The 14,415-nt window shown below is 34.4% G+C and overlaps 3 protein-coding genes across 4 annotated transcripts; 2 read left to right on the top strand and 1 right to left on the bottom strand.

Annotated features, from left to right (window-relative positions):
* The first annotated feature begins 908 nt into the window (after positions 1-908).
* Positions 909-5,121, top strand: LOC9324966 (anoctamin-like protein At1g73020). 2 transcript variants are annotated; one of them, XM_021035991.1, is made up of 15 exons: positions 909-1,579; positions 1,905-1,974; positions 2,090-2,205; positions 2,343-2,469; positions 2,550-2,650; positions 2,730-2,821; positions 2,917-3,021; positions 3,118-3,387; positions 3,484-3,616; positions 3,692-3,805; positions 3,891-3,958; positions 4,040-4,170; positions 4,261-4,343; positions 4,424-4,531; positions 4,616-5,121. In XM_021035991.1, the coding sequence occupies exons 1-15, from the start codon at positions 1,412-1,414 to the stop codon at positions 4,931-4,933; spliced, it is 2,004 nt and encodes a 667-aa protein (XP_020891650.1). In that variant the 5' UTR covers positions 909-1,411; the 3' UTR covers positions 4,934-5,121. The 2 variants fall into 2 exon arrangements, with proteins under 2 accessions (XP_020891650.1, XP_020891651.1); XM_021035992.1 differs by having other exon boundaries at positions 1,004-1,579; positions 3,148-3,387.
* Positions 5,122-10,499: 5,378 nt separating this feature from the next.
* LOC9323531 (inorganic pyrophosphatase 1) lies at positions 10,500-12,134 on the top strand. Its single transcript, XM_021035973.1, has 4 exons — positions 10,500-10,758; positions 10,905-11,026; positions 11,171-11,378; positions 11,584-12,134. The coding sequence occupies exons 1-4, from the start codon at positions 10,594-10,596 to the stop codon at positions 11,971-11,973; spliced, it is 885 nt and encodes a 294-aa protein (XP_020891632.1). The 5' UTR covers positions 10,500-10,593; the 3' UTR covers positions 11,974-12,134.
* Positions 12,135-13,137: 1,003 nt separating this feature from the next.
* LOC9324965 (abscisic acid receptor PYL3) lies at positions 13,138-14,081 on the bottom strand. Its single transcript, XM_002887420.2, has one exon. It carries the CDS (start codon positions 13,946-13,948, stop codon positions 13,316-13,318), a length of 633 nt encoding a protein of 210 aa, XP_002887466.1. The 5' UTR covers positions 13,949-14,081; the 3' UTR covers positions 13,138-13,315.
* Positions 14,082-14,415: the final 334 nt, after the last annotated feature.

The following is a 14,415-nucleotide window of genomic DNA, read 5'->3' as shown; positions in this document are numbered from 1 at the left end:
CAAGTCAATTTAAAAATTTCTTTTAAATGGTTCCCATAAGATATATATACATATAAATTAAATTTGTATAGAGTTGAAATAATATTAATATTACAAACTTTTTATATATTTTAAATATTATAAATATTTTTAAAAATATGCAATATATATTTTTTGTTATTGAATAAGAGGATATTATGTGTAAGAAATGTAGAAAATAAGAGTTTAATATTTTTATTATGGAGTCGCAAGAAAAATCTTTTATTTCTATACATGTTATTCGTTTATTAATAATAAAAGAAAACAAATCCTTTAAATTAGATATTAACTAAAATAAACGCACCATAATTACTTATTAAGTAACAACCAATAAATTTCACCAAAAAATAGGTAACAACCAATAAATTCTAAACGCAGTAATTAAAGAATGAGATATAAAAAAAAAAATATCAAATAAGATATAAGAATCTTAAAATAATTGAATATCTAAATAATTTAATTGTTAGTGTCGATTTTAATGCCTTCATTAATGTGGATTTTTTTTTTTTACAGAGAAATATTTCCTAAAGATTATCACATTAATGACTCAGAAAATTAAGGAAGATATGAATTTATGATTCTCGAAATCGTGTTGGTAATATCTTTAATTAATATTTTTCAAATTTAAATAATTAATGCCAATGGCATTCATCCGTAAATACATTTCAACTCCAGGATTTATTTGCTAAAAGTCATCCAAAAATGTATATATAGATATGAGGGAGGAAGCTTATAAAGTCAACTTTGGTTTTCAAAATTCAAATCGGAATTGACCGGTTTAGTATAAATGTCGGTCATTACCCGGTTTAGGCTCTATCCTTGTGAATTGTGATAATAAACAGTCACACACACGAGGCACGCTTGTCAGCACCGTCCGATGTGTCACTCTTTTTTACACGATGGATCACTCATCATCTGCGTGCCAACTCATACTAGAAGTAAAATTGTTTTGGATCTTTTTGCATGTAGTAGTTTTTTTCCCAAACTTCAATCTAATTTTCAAATTCAAACCCCGAAGGCTTTGTCTTGTCTCTTCCATTCTCCAGAAACGTTTTCTGAATTAACGCAAGATTCAAATTCGTGAGAGATAACGAGAGATACGTAGTAAAAATTCGATTTTTTTTTAAAGGAATGTTGGAATCGTATTCTTGATTGTTGCAGTGTTCCGACTTTAAAACCCTGATCCCCTTTTGTGGCCCAGAAACCGGAAAATTAGATTAATTACAGGGGAGGAAAAGTAGTTCAGAGAAAAAAAAAGTGAATAAAGGTGGAACCTTTGAGTCAGATCTTAGAAGAAAGAGGGGAAAGTTAGAAGCTTTCAGCTACTGAGCGAAGTTTCGGGAAGCAGATACAAGAAATCTCAAATTTTTCTTGTGTGAGTCGGTGTTTGGAAATGAATGGGAGTAATGGGGAGGAGCGAGTTGTTCACGAGGTTGCAATGGTGGTTCCTAAGAGGGTTCTGGAAGAAGAAGGAAACTGTGTTGAGTTTTTGGTGACTGAACTAAAGAAGAGAGGGATGGTTGTTGATAGAGTCGTCGGTCTCGCAGATGAGTTTCTCAAGGTCGGTCTTTCTTTGACCAATTTATTAGTAATTTTGTGAGCAATCAGGGTTTTTAGGTGCGAAAGTCTTGCATTTGTCATACAAAACTACTGATCTGAAATTCAAGGAGTGTGTGTCCCTGGAGGTGTGAATTTTTGTAGAAATGAGTTTTGTTTGATAAAACTTGCTAAATTATGTCTAGGATTCAACAGATTGGTGACTTTAAACAAAGTATCTAGTGAAGTTTCTTTCCTTATTTAGCTGTAAATCTATCAAATACTTTGAAGAGTGTTTTGCTACTATGAGACTGATGTTTGAGATAACTGCAATTCAAGTATTTCTTCAGGTAGCAGCTCCTTTGGAGACCTTGGGCAATGCAGCAGCAGAGCTTCATATACGCAAACCTACTCGTCTCGGTAAATACTGTTTCCTCGTAGCCTTAAGTTGATAAATGAACATCTTCTTAAGTGGTATCGCAGATATTTCCTCATTTGTGTTTGTCACAAGTTTGATGGTTATCTCTCGCTTCAGGAATTGATCTGCCCTTTGAGATGCAAGGGTCTGAGGCTTTCATTCGGCAACCTGATGGGTTACTGTTCAGCTGGTTTGAACGTTTTCGGTGCTATCAACATCTTATTTACGGAATTGTAAGTTCCATATCTCCAAATCATGTCTTTTATGGTTATTATTTATTGCAGATTTAACTATTGTTTTCTATTGCTTTAGTGAGTCAGTTTACAGTGTTCTTGATTTATGACATAGCAAATGAACTCTTGAGTTACAGGTAAACTGTGGTGGATACGATGTCACTCTGAAACTTAACGGCAGAGTGTTTTGTTGGGTAGCAGGGGAATCATTACTTCGAAGGTTGGAATCAGAGGGCGTCATTAAACAAATGTTTCCTCTTCATGGTAAGCTACTCTGTTATGTCTGTTGGGTTAAAAGCAGTTTAGACTCTAGATGAATTCATGGTAAGCTACTCTGTTTGTAGATGAATTCAAGAGGAAGGAACTTCTCCAAACTTGGGCATTAAATTGGTGGAACTTCACAAACCAACCAATTGATCAGATCTACTCTTACTTCGGTGCAAAGGTAGACACTTATAAATCTTAATATGCTATATGTAGCAGAAAGCTGTTGGTATGAAACTCTTAACGTAGAAAAATCACAGATTGGAGTCTACTTTTCGTTCTTGGGAATGTATACGCAATGGTTGATATTTCCAGCCTTACTTGGGTTTATAGTGCAGATGGTTGATTTTGGGTAAGTTCCTAATTCTGTTACAATGTCTTAAGTTAATACTAATAGACATGCCGGCACATCCATCATGCCTTGTTTTCAATGTTTCTTTTGGTCAGATCCTTGCAGTTTCTTGCTCTCCCAATTTTCTTTGTGAGCACAATACTCTGGGCTGCCTTGTTTCTTCAATTCTGGAAACGTAAAAACGCGGCCTTGTTAGCTAGGTAGGATTCCCCTACACTGGTGCATAATTATGCAACATATTAAGATTTGTTTTCCATTTTCTGATTTCATGTTTTGTGTCAATTCTCTATCAATAGATGGCAAATTAATTGTTTAGTTGGCCCCAGCCAAGGATATAGATTTCTCGGAATGGAATGGAGTTCCCTTCCATTTCCAAAGGAGCTTATTAAGAATCTCGGAAATGAGAGATCCAAAGAGAAGGAAGCATATCAAAGATATGAATGGTTTGCTTATCGCAAGAGGTTTAGGAATGATGTTCTAGTTATCATGAGCATTATCTGCCTCCAACTTCCATTTGAGCTGGCGTATGCTCATATTTTCGAGATTATCACATCTGACATAATCAAGTGAGAGCTTACTTATTTTTTTGTTTACAAGCTTTACCAGTCCCATGTGTTAGCAACTTTGTTACAATCATGACAATTTCTCTATGGTGGTCTCAGGTATGTATTGACAGCTATCTACCTTCTAATCATTCAGTACCTCACTCGGCTAGGAGGCAAAGTATCTGTCAAGCTGATAAATCGAGAAATCAACGAGAGTGTGGAATATCGAGCTAATAGCTTGATTTACAAAGTAAGAAAAGCATTGTTTTGCAGAGTCACTGTTTCTCTTTTCTAATCATGGCTATGGAAATTATCGGCATTGCAGGTTTTTGGGCTCTATTTTATGCAGACATACATTGGGATCTTCTATCACGTTCTTTTACATCGAAACTTCATGACACTTCGACAAGTATTGATCCAACGGTTAATAATCTCACAGGTAACAAGAAAGACGATGCTGTGATTAAAACTCTCCTTTGAAGATATTGTTACTTGCATATGTTTAAAATTCAATTATTCTGCAGGTTTTCTGGACTTTGATGGATGGTTCTTTACCTTATCTTAAGTACAGCTACAGAAAATATAGAGCTAGGTACACTCTTTATTCACCTAAGCAGCTTATGCTCAGAAGTCAGAACTTGTAAGAAATGACGTAACTGCTTCCTTTTTCCAGGACGAAGAAGAAAATGGAAGATGGATCATCAACAGGGAAAATTCAAATAGCCTCAAGAGTGGAGAAGGAATATTTCAAGCCTACATATTCAGCAAGCATTGGGGTAGAACTTGAAGATGGACTTTTTGATGGTAAGAAACTTATGAAGTCAATGATCTTGTTTGGTTATCTTTTGATGTAGCTTGCAAATGTCTCAGCTAAAATTTCATTTTACATCGCAGATTCCCTCGAGCTGGCTTTGCAGTTTGGAATGATTATGATGTTTGCTTGTGCCTTCCCTCTTGCTTTTGCCCTTGCTGCAGTGGTAACATTTACATTTTCTAGTACTATTTTCTCAATGGCATCTTTAGCTTTTCTTGAAACCTGAATAAATGTCGTACACAGAGCAATGTAATGGAAATAAGAACAAATGCTTTAAAGCTATTGGTGACACTTCGAAGACCTCTTCCTCGTGCTGCTGCAACAATTGGAGCTTGGTTAAACATATGGCAGGTAACTTAGATAGCAAAAAAAAAAGAGTAAATATTTCGATCTTTTATCTCACTATTGAGTGATTTCTTTATTCTGTGTTTTCAGTTTCTAGTAGTAATGTCCATATGCACAAACTCGGTACTCTTGGTATGCTTATATGATCAAGAAGGCAAATGGAAGATCGAACCGGGGCTCGCGGCAATTCTCATCATGGAACATGTACTTTTGCTTCTGAAATTTGGTCTCTCTCGTCTCGTCCCTGAAGAGCCTGCTTGGGTTAGAGCCAGTCGTGTGAAGAATGTGACACAAGCGCAAGACATGTACTGTAAACAGCTCTTGAGAAGCATTTCTGGTGAATTAGCTTCCATGACAAAACCTGAACAAGAACAACAACAACAAGACTCGGGAGCGCTTTTGACCTGAAAAGTCAGAAACAAAGAACACCAAAAGGCTCTCTCTTTTTTTTTGTGTGACAGTTTGATTTTTCGTTGCCACCTTTTGTGCATAGAAACTGTGTGAGATCTTGAAGACTTTGTATCTTCGGTTTTGTCTATAACACGTTAACGTATGAGGAAATCATTATAATATATATTTGATATTATTGTGTCTGATGTTTATATTTCACATATCATTAACATCAAATGTTGTCCATGTTACCATGTAGTTATCACTTTGAAGTTTCGAACATCTCATATGTAGTACATTCTAACATTTATGTACTCCATGGATGGTTGCAGTAAGAACTAAGAACTTTCTTATTTCTTGTTTCTTGTTTCTTGTTTGATTTTTTTCTTTTTCTGGACAGAGAAACTTTCACAATTATGATAGAAGTCTTGTAAAGATGAAATTATTAGAACAATAATTCTCTCTTTTTGGGTCAAAGATATGATATAATCTTTTCTTCTAAAGATGGTATTTTTTTGTCAGTTTTCTCCTTTTTAAATTAGTGGAAATTTCTTTTTTATTGATCTTTTCACCTAATCAAATTATTAAACATTTTTTGTCTTTGATTGTAGTTTCACCATTGGTTTTATTTCTTATACTATAAATTTCTGTACAAATATAATAGGTCATATAGAGCATTTAATTTCTCAATAATGTCACGTTGTATGTTTGTTTTTTTTTTTTTTTTATCAACCACACATTCATTAAAAAGTAACTCCATGATTAGTTGCCCAACTAGGTGGAGAAGAGTTTAAAAAAGTAACATCAGAAAACAGAAGTCTAGAAGAACGGGCTAAACAGTCCGCCTTAATATTACATAAACGAGAAATAAGAGAAAGCGAGAAAAAGGGAAAAGAGACACGGAGCAACTCCAACTCGTCTAGCAGATTGGAGAATGCGGGCCATTCTTCAGGAGACTGAACCATCGAGACTAACTCAGAACAATCTGTTTCAAAAGCCTGACAATCAATTCTTCTTGAAAAGATATTCTTCATAGCCAAAATTAAAGCTTCCAACTCCGAGTAAAGGGGGAAGGGACATCTCCGAAGGCATTTTGCACCAAGCAGCAAAGTTTGATCAGTTCCTTGAAAACACCACCATCCTATACCCATAGTTGGGTCCGAAGATTTCCAAGAGCCATCAATCCGACATTTTATAGATTGGATTGGGCTTTCCATAATTTCCGTCATAGTGTTATCTTCCATTGGATCCAATTGAGCTTCTTCCCACATTAATTTTTCACTCAAAGCGTGATTTAAAATATATGTGGGTTCAGATTGTATTCCTTTGAAAACCTTCTTATTTCTATCTTTCCATATAAACCACAAAATCCAAGCATAACAGTAAGATTTCTCCGCCCCATCTACAGGATGTGGTATCCTCCAATAAAGATAGTCTAGATTAGAGAATTCCGACCTTAGAGGAAAACTACCTGATACCATAGGTATTTCGGATAATTCCCAGACTTTTTGAGAATGTGGGCACTCAAATAAAGCATGATTAATTGTTTTCTCAGCCATCTCACATCTTTTACAGGTAATATCACACCGAATCCCTCGATGAGCTAATTTTAAAGTTACTGCTAAGGATCCCGAAGCGATTTGCCATAAAAAGTGTTTTATTTTTGGAGGGGCTTTGGCTTTCCAAGCTTGTGCTTGTAAAATTTTACAATTTGGACCCCATTCAATCGATTCAGTCATCCCTCGGGCAAGCCGATAGGCTGACTTTATTATATATCTCCCTGAGTTTGTATGATGCCAAATAAGCCTATCTGGCTTCTGAACTTGACTAATAGTAAGTCCTCGAATTAATTGAATATCCACCGGATCCATAAATTCATGTAGAATAGAAAGGTGCCATTCTTTAGTAACCGGATTAATTAAATGGTTTACCATTAGATTTGGATGTAACAATTTTTCTCTTCCATTTGCGGGACGTGGAATAACATCCGGAAGCCAAGGATCTCTCCAGACCGATAAGTTGTAACCTGAACCTAGGGACCATCGTGCTCCCACTTCAGCCAAGCTTTTGGTCGAAAATATACTCTTCCATCCAAACGATGGAGAGTTTGTTTTTTTTGCTTGTAAAGGATGAATATTCCTGAAATATCTACCTTTTAGTACTCGAGCTACTAAGGAGTTTGGAAAATGTATTAATCGCCAGTACTGTTTTGCCAACATGGCATCATTAAACGTGTCTAGAGAGTGAAAGCTCAAACCACTTTTATCTTTATCCATACACAATTTTTCCCAAGCAATCCAATGGATCCCACGGTCTCTCCCATTGGAACTCCACCAATAATTTGAGATTGCACTTGTTAACTTAGATATTAACTCTTGAGGAAGTTTAAAACAAGACATCACATAGGTTGGCAGAGCCAACGCAACTGACTTAATCATCGTCTCTTTCCCACCTTTTGACAGATATTTAGCTGACCAGCCATTAATCCGTTCATTAAGTCTTTCCCGGACGTAGTTGAAAATTTTACTTTTTGAGCCGCCAAGGCTCTCAGATATACCCAAATAGGTACCCATTCCACCTTCCTTTGTAATTCAAAGGAAATTTTTCAATTCCTCTTTTTTTTGGTTTGGGTATGTTTGTTTGTTTGTTTTTTTTTTAAAATTACCTTCGCAATCCATCTTACTAAATTTTAATAATCCTCTATATCCTTAGGATAACATCGTATTACGTACTTCTGTCACTCATATATCTTGCTCGTTCAAAACTCAAACGTATGCTACAAATTAAAAGAGGCAATTTTTCATGAAAGAACACCAGAAGACTATTTTAGAAACCCCACCAAATTTTTTTTTTTAGTAAAGCTAATAATCTATTTTCTAAAATCAAACTAGTGGAGACAGTAAGCAACAGGGGCAAAACATAAAAGAGACGTAAATTGATTTAATTTTTTTTAATAAAAACTAAAATAGAGAAGGTAGAGTAGAAAAAAATTGGTGCAATAACATGCATAGACGATTGGAGACAGTAAGACACAGCGTCATGGCCAATGCATAAAATAGACGATTGATTAGTTGATTTTTTTTTCGTCGCGTCATGTATAAAAGACACAGCGTCGTGGCCTATGCATGCAGTCAATTTTGCAAATGTGTATAAAAGGATCATTTAGAATTTCCTTAGATAAAGCATATGACTACACAATTTATCAAAATATAGATGATTAATATTTATTATTGTACGTTGTTATCCATTCTAAACCGAATTTCTTTTTTTTTTTTTTTTGGTCAAACAAACCGAATTTCTAATGTTGTCGTAATGTTATAACCAATTATAATACAGTTATATATATATATATATATATATATATATATATATATATTTTCACGCGTGATATACTCTTATTACTTGATAGAAATTCGCGTGATTTCAGATTTCCAAAACACACACTTCAAATGTCGTATACGTATATAAAGATGTTTAACTATTATATAATAATAATTATTATTATACCCTAGAATATCGGACCGCACGATACTTGGAACTTGGCATGCAGCTTTAGTAAGTGCGATTAGGATTTTAATGGGACTTGCGTGACATGTCACAAACAGAAAAGGACGAATCTACTTTTTAAAACTGTTTCACAATCACAAATCAGCCTATGTGGCTTATTCATACGAACCGCATATAATAATCGTACTAAAATGAGAATTTCTATCAAACTTTGGATTCTTCGTTTTTTTCTTCTGATATATACTCAACGGACACAAGGAATATCACGAGCTTATATTGATGACGATTCCCGGATAATGTCAGTGTTGTTAGGCTATCGAATAAGTGTATGTGTCAAAATATAATATGTAAAACAATAGTAGTGCTGGCCTGCTGGGACCTGGGAATAGTTTTTAATTTTCAGAAATCGATGCATGAATCATCATATGATACGTGAACCGTTGCTAGACATGAGTCATAAATCACAATCCTAACCATTTTATGAAAATAGCTTGTAATTTGGTCATAGCATAACACTTGATTTAACGTGAAATAATATGTCACGAAATAGAAGGGAATGTTTGCTCAAAACGTAAATTACGGTTTTAGACCTTTGTTATATTATCTAAATCAATAAAAATGCATGGTTATTTATGTTCAAAGCAAATGCGAATATCACGTTTGCTAAGTTCCGAAAGCTGACGCGTCATGTAAATCACATACTAGTGTTATTATTACAAGGCAACGTGTTTCTTATAGATCTTATTTGGTGGCAGCTTGTGGTTTTGTCATTGCTAATTTGCTCTAGTGTCACGGATCCAACTTTATTTATTTATTGACAACTGTTTTTTCTACAACATTTGTTGATTATTGACACGCACGCACGCACTTATATGTTTTTCAGTATTTAATTTGCATTATTACTTTCTACATTATACATGAATATATTTTCAACGTTTTTTTTTTTTTTTTAATCTCATCATAGCTAAACGAAATGCTCATTAAGTATTCAAATACGTTTCAAAAGCTTTACTCTTAATCAAAATTTGTGTTAATGAAATTAGTCAAATTTTTAGAGCTAAATATATATAATTCAGTCTTAAACCGTGGACCGCCTTAGCTAAAGAAGCTAAAAACTAAGGCTGTTAATTTTGTAATTTCCTGGAACGTTGTAACTTAAGTTTTCGTATAATGAAAAGGACGACAAACAAAAAATCGTGGACCGCCTGTCTGTTTTTTCTGGTAAAATATGGCCGTCTGGTTTTCTTATAGTACAATTAATTAGAAAAATGAGTGTTATTTATAAAGGAATAAATCAAATGGATGAATACAATGAAAGCCTGTAGCCACCGAAAAAGGCTGCTACTTAATTAGGATATTCTTATTATTGTTAATCTATATCCCTCACAATTTCTTGCAAGTGCCTTCCTATCCAGTTCCAATAATCATATCAGATTAATCTCAAAATACCATAATGCTATAAGAGTTACATTTTTGCCAAAGAATTAACTAAATGTTAAGATTTCAAAAGAATGATCAACAAAAACTATATATATCCAATACCAATCAATTTTTAAAAAAAGTTTCTAGATTAATTATTGATAAAAGCATAACTAAATTAGGTTTGGATTATCTAAAATTCCATTATCAAATCTTGATTGAAGAATACAGAATGTCATATGATGTGTCGTCAACATATTATTCAACATCTCTTACAAAAATTATCTTGTATAGTATAGTATTGCTTTTAATTATTTTCCTTGATATATATTTATTTGAAGTAAGGATATATTTTGGTTTCGGAATATTCTTCTCTTATTCCCGCGTTACCTCCTCCTCATCTTTATTATCCCACCCGGAAACTTCTAAAAAGGCAAAAAATCATCTAAGAGCTCTCACAACCGTTGGATCTCCATATAAGACTCATGTTTGACCCGTAAACGTCATCAAATCCAACGGTTCACATACGAAATCAAAAGGATTCTAAATTTTTCTTCCTTTTTGTTACCTTGAGGGTAATATTCCATTGGCATCTCCGATAAAATCCTCCATTGTTTCTCTCCATTCATTAGTATAAATACCTAACCACATTTCTCTTCATCTCCATTCACAAACCAACAAGAACTCAGAGAGAGAGATCCATCAATTAGAATCACTAATTTCTTTTATTTTCTAGAGAAAATTTCTGAGTCATGGCTTACAATAGCAATAACAAGAACAGCAACAACATTGTCGTTGTTTTCGACTTCGACAAGACCATCATCGACGTTGATAGCGATAATTGGGTAATCGATGAACTTGGCTACACTGATTTGTTCAATCAACTTCTCCCCACCATGCCTTGGAACACACTCATGGTTTGTTCTACCTTCTTCTCTCCTCTGAATTTCGAATAAACTCATCTCCATTTTTCGGTCGCGTATTCGATTATTATCTTGCAATTATGGTTAATATAATCCCGTTTTCGAATAAAAACCCTAAATGAAATTGTACAAAATAACAGGATCGTATGATGAAGGAGCTTCATGATCAAGGCAAAACCATTGAGGAGATCAAACAAGTCTTGAGAACAATCCCAATCCATCCACGTGTCGTCCCTGCCATCAAATCTGCACATGATTTAGGGTAATAATCTTCATTATTGTCTTGTTTGTAACAATCAAATTTTACATGTCTAATAATTAATGTTTTCTTGTTAATTAAATTATTATGTCTAATGTTAGACAAAACCCACCGTTTCTGATCCGATATTTACGGTTCGGTTTCCAGGTGTGAACTGAGGATAGTGAGCGATGCAAACATGTTTTTCATCGAAACCATCGTTGAACATCTCGGGATAAGTGAACTATTCTCTGAGATCAACTCGAACCCTGGATATGTCGATGAACGTGGCACATTGAGAATATCTCCCTACCACGACTTCACTAAATCGTCTCATGGCTGCTCTTGTGGCACTTGCCCTCCTAACATGTGCAAGGTACTTTTACATTATTTTTCTCTTAATTGACACTTTATAATGTTTTGTTCATTTACACAAAAAAAAAAAAAAAAAAAGTGTTTGACATTTGGAAAATTTCCGATAATAAAATTATGTTTTGGTCATCAAATCAGTCAAAACATCATTTCTATGGACCCACTTTGGTCGTTTCTAATATTAAACCATATTTAAATCATTTATTTAGGGCTTGATCATTGAGAGAATTCAACAATCTTTAGCTAAAGAAGGGAAGAAGAAAATGATCTATTTAGGAGATGGAGCTGGTGATTACTGTCCAAGTTTGAAACTAAACACTGAAGATTACGTGATGCCTCGTAAGAATTTCCCGGTATGGGATCTGATTAGTCAAAATCCGATGCTGATCAAAGCAACGATTAGAGAATGGACTGATGGCCAAAGCTTGGAGATGATATTAATAGGAACAATCGAAGAGATTATATTGGAGGAAGAGAAGGAGAAGATGTTGACTAGTGCGGAGAACAATTGCAAGTTGCAGACTATCTCTGTCGGGATTAATAATGTTCATCATGAACCAATATTGCCTCGTGCTCTTCGTGTGTCTCAGTCTAGTTAGATGTTTTTGAAATAGTGGAGGAAGAAGATTATAAATCTGTTGGTGACTCTTCTTCCTTATATGCTTGATTTGTAGTATTCCAAAAAGATTGGAATTTATCCTATATATTGTGTGAGTGTTTGACGATGAAATTGCAAGAAGATTGTGATTTTTGTTTCTAACAATAAGTATTACTTCGTTGGTTGATAACTTGATTTAACCACTTAATTAAATTAATATTAGTTAATTACTTTGAAGAAAAATAATAATTATGGAATTTTGTTTAATAAACATAATTTCTTGTGGAATGAATCTCGTCTGATATTACGCTGTTTTGTCATTCATCACGTGTAGTTTGTCACCGTAGCTAGAAAGTAGTTTAATTACGATAAATCTATCATAATTAACAATTGTTTTTCTTGGTGTTCCAAATCCAAATTTATAGAAACCACGTGAGCCATGCGGTCCCAAATATCCAAATACTGATACAGACAGAATCATATTTCGAATCATTCGACACGAATATTCTTCATGGTGTTGCAATAACGATACGTGTATTTGTTTTCTTCATGGTTTCAAGAAATTTTGGGACAAATGCTGAAAGCGGATGCTACCAAGTTTCTAGGCCCCTATATAAAAAAATTCGACTGACTTTTATTTTTGACATCCAACATTTTTTTACTGATTGTATATATAATTAACTATATTATTTTATTTTCAAATGTTTAGTCTTACTTTATATAAACTGGAACTCATATTGTAAATATATATATCAACAACACTTTCATCTAACTTAGGTGACTTCCAATTTTCAAAATTAAGAAAAATCCAAGCATGAAATTTTTCATTTAACAAATAATTATCTGTTAGGAAGGAAAAATGAGTATAGGAAAAATAGTAATCAATTAACTTTAATGCCTTTAGACCATCCGCACTGGTGTAAGTGTGAGGGGAGATGTAAGATTTTTTTATTATTATAATTTAAAGTGAGAGAGAAAAGAGAAAGAGAAAGAAAGAGAGAAAGAGAGAAAGTGTCTTACACCCGAGTGTAAACTTACACCCGAATGTGAAAAAAGAGACAACTTTTGCATTAAATCTGTTTTTTTAATACTTACACCCGTTTTTCGAATGCACCACTGCCTATGCTCTTACTAAATAAATTTGGGATATCCGCCGAAAACAAAATCGGAACTTTTCAGGGCTTTCTTTATATGATAATTATTCAGCCCATTACAAGCCAATTACAGCCCATCAGTTTTATATACACACAACACACCTCACAATCCACTGAACAAATAATCGGCCCATTTATGGCCCATCATCAACATATATACACACAAGACATTTTCAACACAAAAAACTTTCAAGTCGGAGAAGCCGTGGAAACGACGGCGAGATTCTGTAGATTCGATTTAACGACAGTATCCACAAACATCCTCGTATCTTCTTCCGTGTTACCTTTAGGTATATCAACAACATAAGACTCCAAAACCACACTATACACTTTCTTCTTATCCTTTTCCAAGACGACGAACTCGTTAACCGATGTAACCGACCGGTAATTATTTAACCGGTGTTCTCCTCCAAGAACACGAAAACTCAAGATCCGTTTCTCTTCGTCAAGAGCTTCGAGTATCTCAACGCTTGTTGACGCTGGAAGACCAGAGACCACGCTAACTTCCCTTATTGTCCCAACTTTAATCTCTTTGACGCCGTTACCGTCACCTCTGATGGTGCAACTCTTGATGAAGTGTTTGTATTTGTTCGGATTCGCGAAGTCTCGGACGAATCTCCATATGGCATGTGCCGGTGCGTCTACGCGGTGTGCTATGAGAGATGTGCACGTGTTTGGCGATCTTGGGAACGTGTGGTGTGTTCGGATGATGGAGTCTAGTGTTGAGAACTCTTCCTTCGTTAATCCGTATGGTGTTGACGATGATGTTGTTGTTGATGATGATGATGATGAATTATTGATTGGAGCAAGATTAAGGTTCATAGTTTTGGGTGTACTTTTGAGAAAAAAATTGTGTAAGAAACTAGGACTATTTCTCTTGACTACGTATATATAGAGATATAGAATGTGTTATAATATTATGCAAGTGTATATTATAATGGAGAAGTGAGATATTGATATGTGTTTTGACTAATATTGGAGTTGGGATGCACTAAATTGCCTTTGTCATTTGGCTTTTTAGAAAAATTGGTGTGAAAGTGTGAACGTGACATCAAATCTCATTATTGTATGACTTATTGGATCCTTGAGGAGCTAACTATAGATCATCTTTTTGGATTAACAATACAAAATGAAGCATCAAAATGGAATCTAATTAAATTTGTTAAATTGAATATGAGATGCAAGACGTAAAAGAAAGATGAAGATCAATGCCCCTATTAGGGTGTATATGTTTATATGGTGGAAGAAGAGTTGTTTCTCTGATTTAGAATTTGGTAATACTATAGGAG

This window comes from Arabidopsis lyrata (genome assembly GCF_000004255.2).
Source record: "Arabidopsis lyrata subsp. lyrata unplaced genomic scaffold ARALYscaffold_2, whole genome shotgun sequence".
In the NCBI taxonomy this organism is placed as follows: Eukaryota; Viridiplantae; Streptophyta; class Magnoliopsida; order Brassicales; family Brassicaceae; genus Arabidopsis; species Arabidopsis lyrata.
This window is presented reverse-complemented; position numbering and strand designations above follow the sequence as displayed.

Bases quoted from the DNA above. Each gene is read 5' to 3' on its own strand.
- LOC9324966 (XM_021035991.1), top strand. From the start codon at position 1,412: ATGAATGGGAGTAATGGGGAGGAGCGAGTTGTTCACGAGGTTGCAATG. The intron at 3,388-3,483 runs GTGAGAGCTTAC...TGGTGGTCTCAG, and splicing joins ATCACATCTGACATAATCAA to GTATGTATTGACAGCTATCT. The intron at 3,617-3,691 runs GTAAGAAAAGCA...TCGGCATTGCAG, and splicing joins CTAATAGCTTGATTTACAAA to GTTTTTGGGCTCTATTTTAT.
- LOC9324965 (XM_002887420.2), bottom strand. From the start codon at position 13,948: ATGAACCTTAATCTTGCTCCAATCAATAATTCATCATCATCATCATCA.
- LOC9323531 (XM_021035973.1), top strand. From the start codon at position 10,594: ATGGCTTACAATAGCAATAACAAGAACAGCAACAACATTGTCGTTGTT. The intron at 10,759-10,904 runs GTTTGTTCTACC...ACAAAATAACAG, and splicing joins TGCCTTGGAACACACTCATG to GATCGTATGATGAAGGAGCT. The intron at 11,379-11,583 runs GTACTTTTACAT...TCATTTATTTAG, and splicing joins GCCCTCCTAACATGTGCAAG to GGCTTGATCATTGAGAGAAT.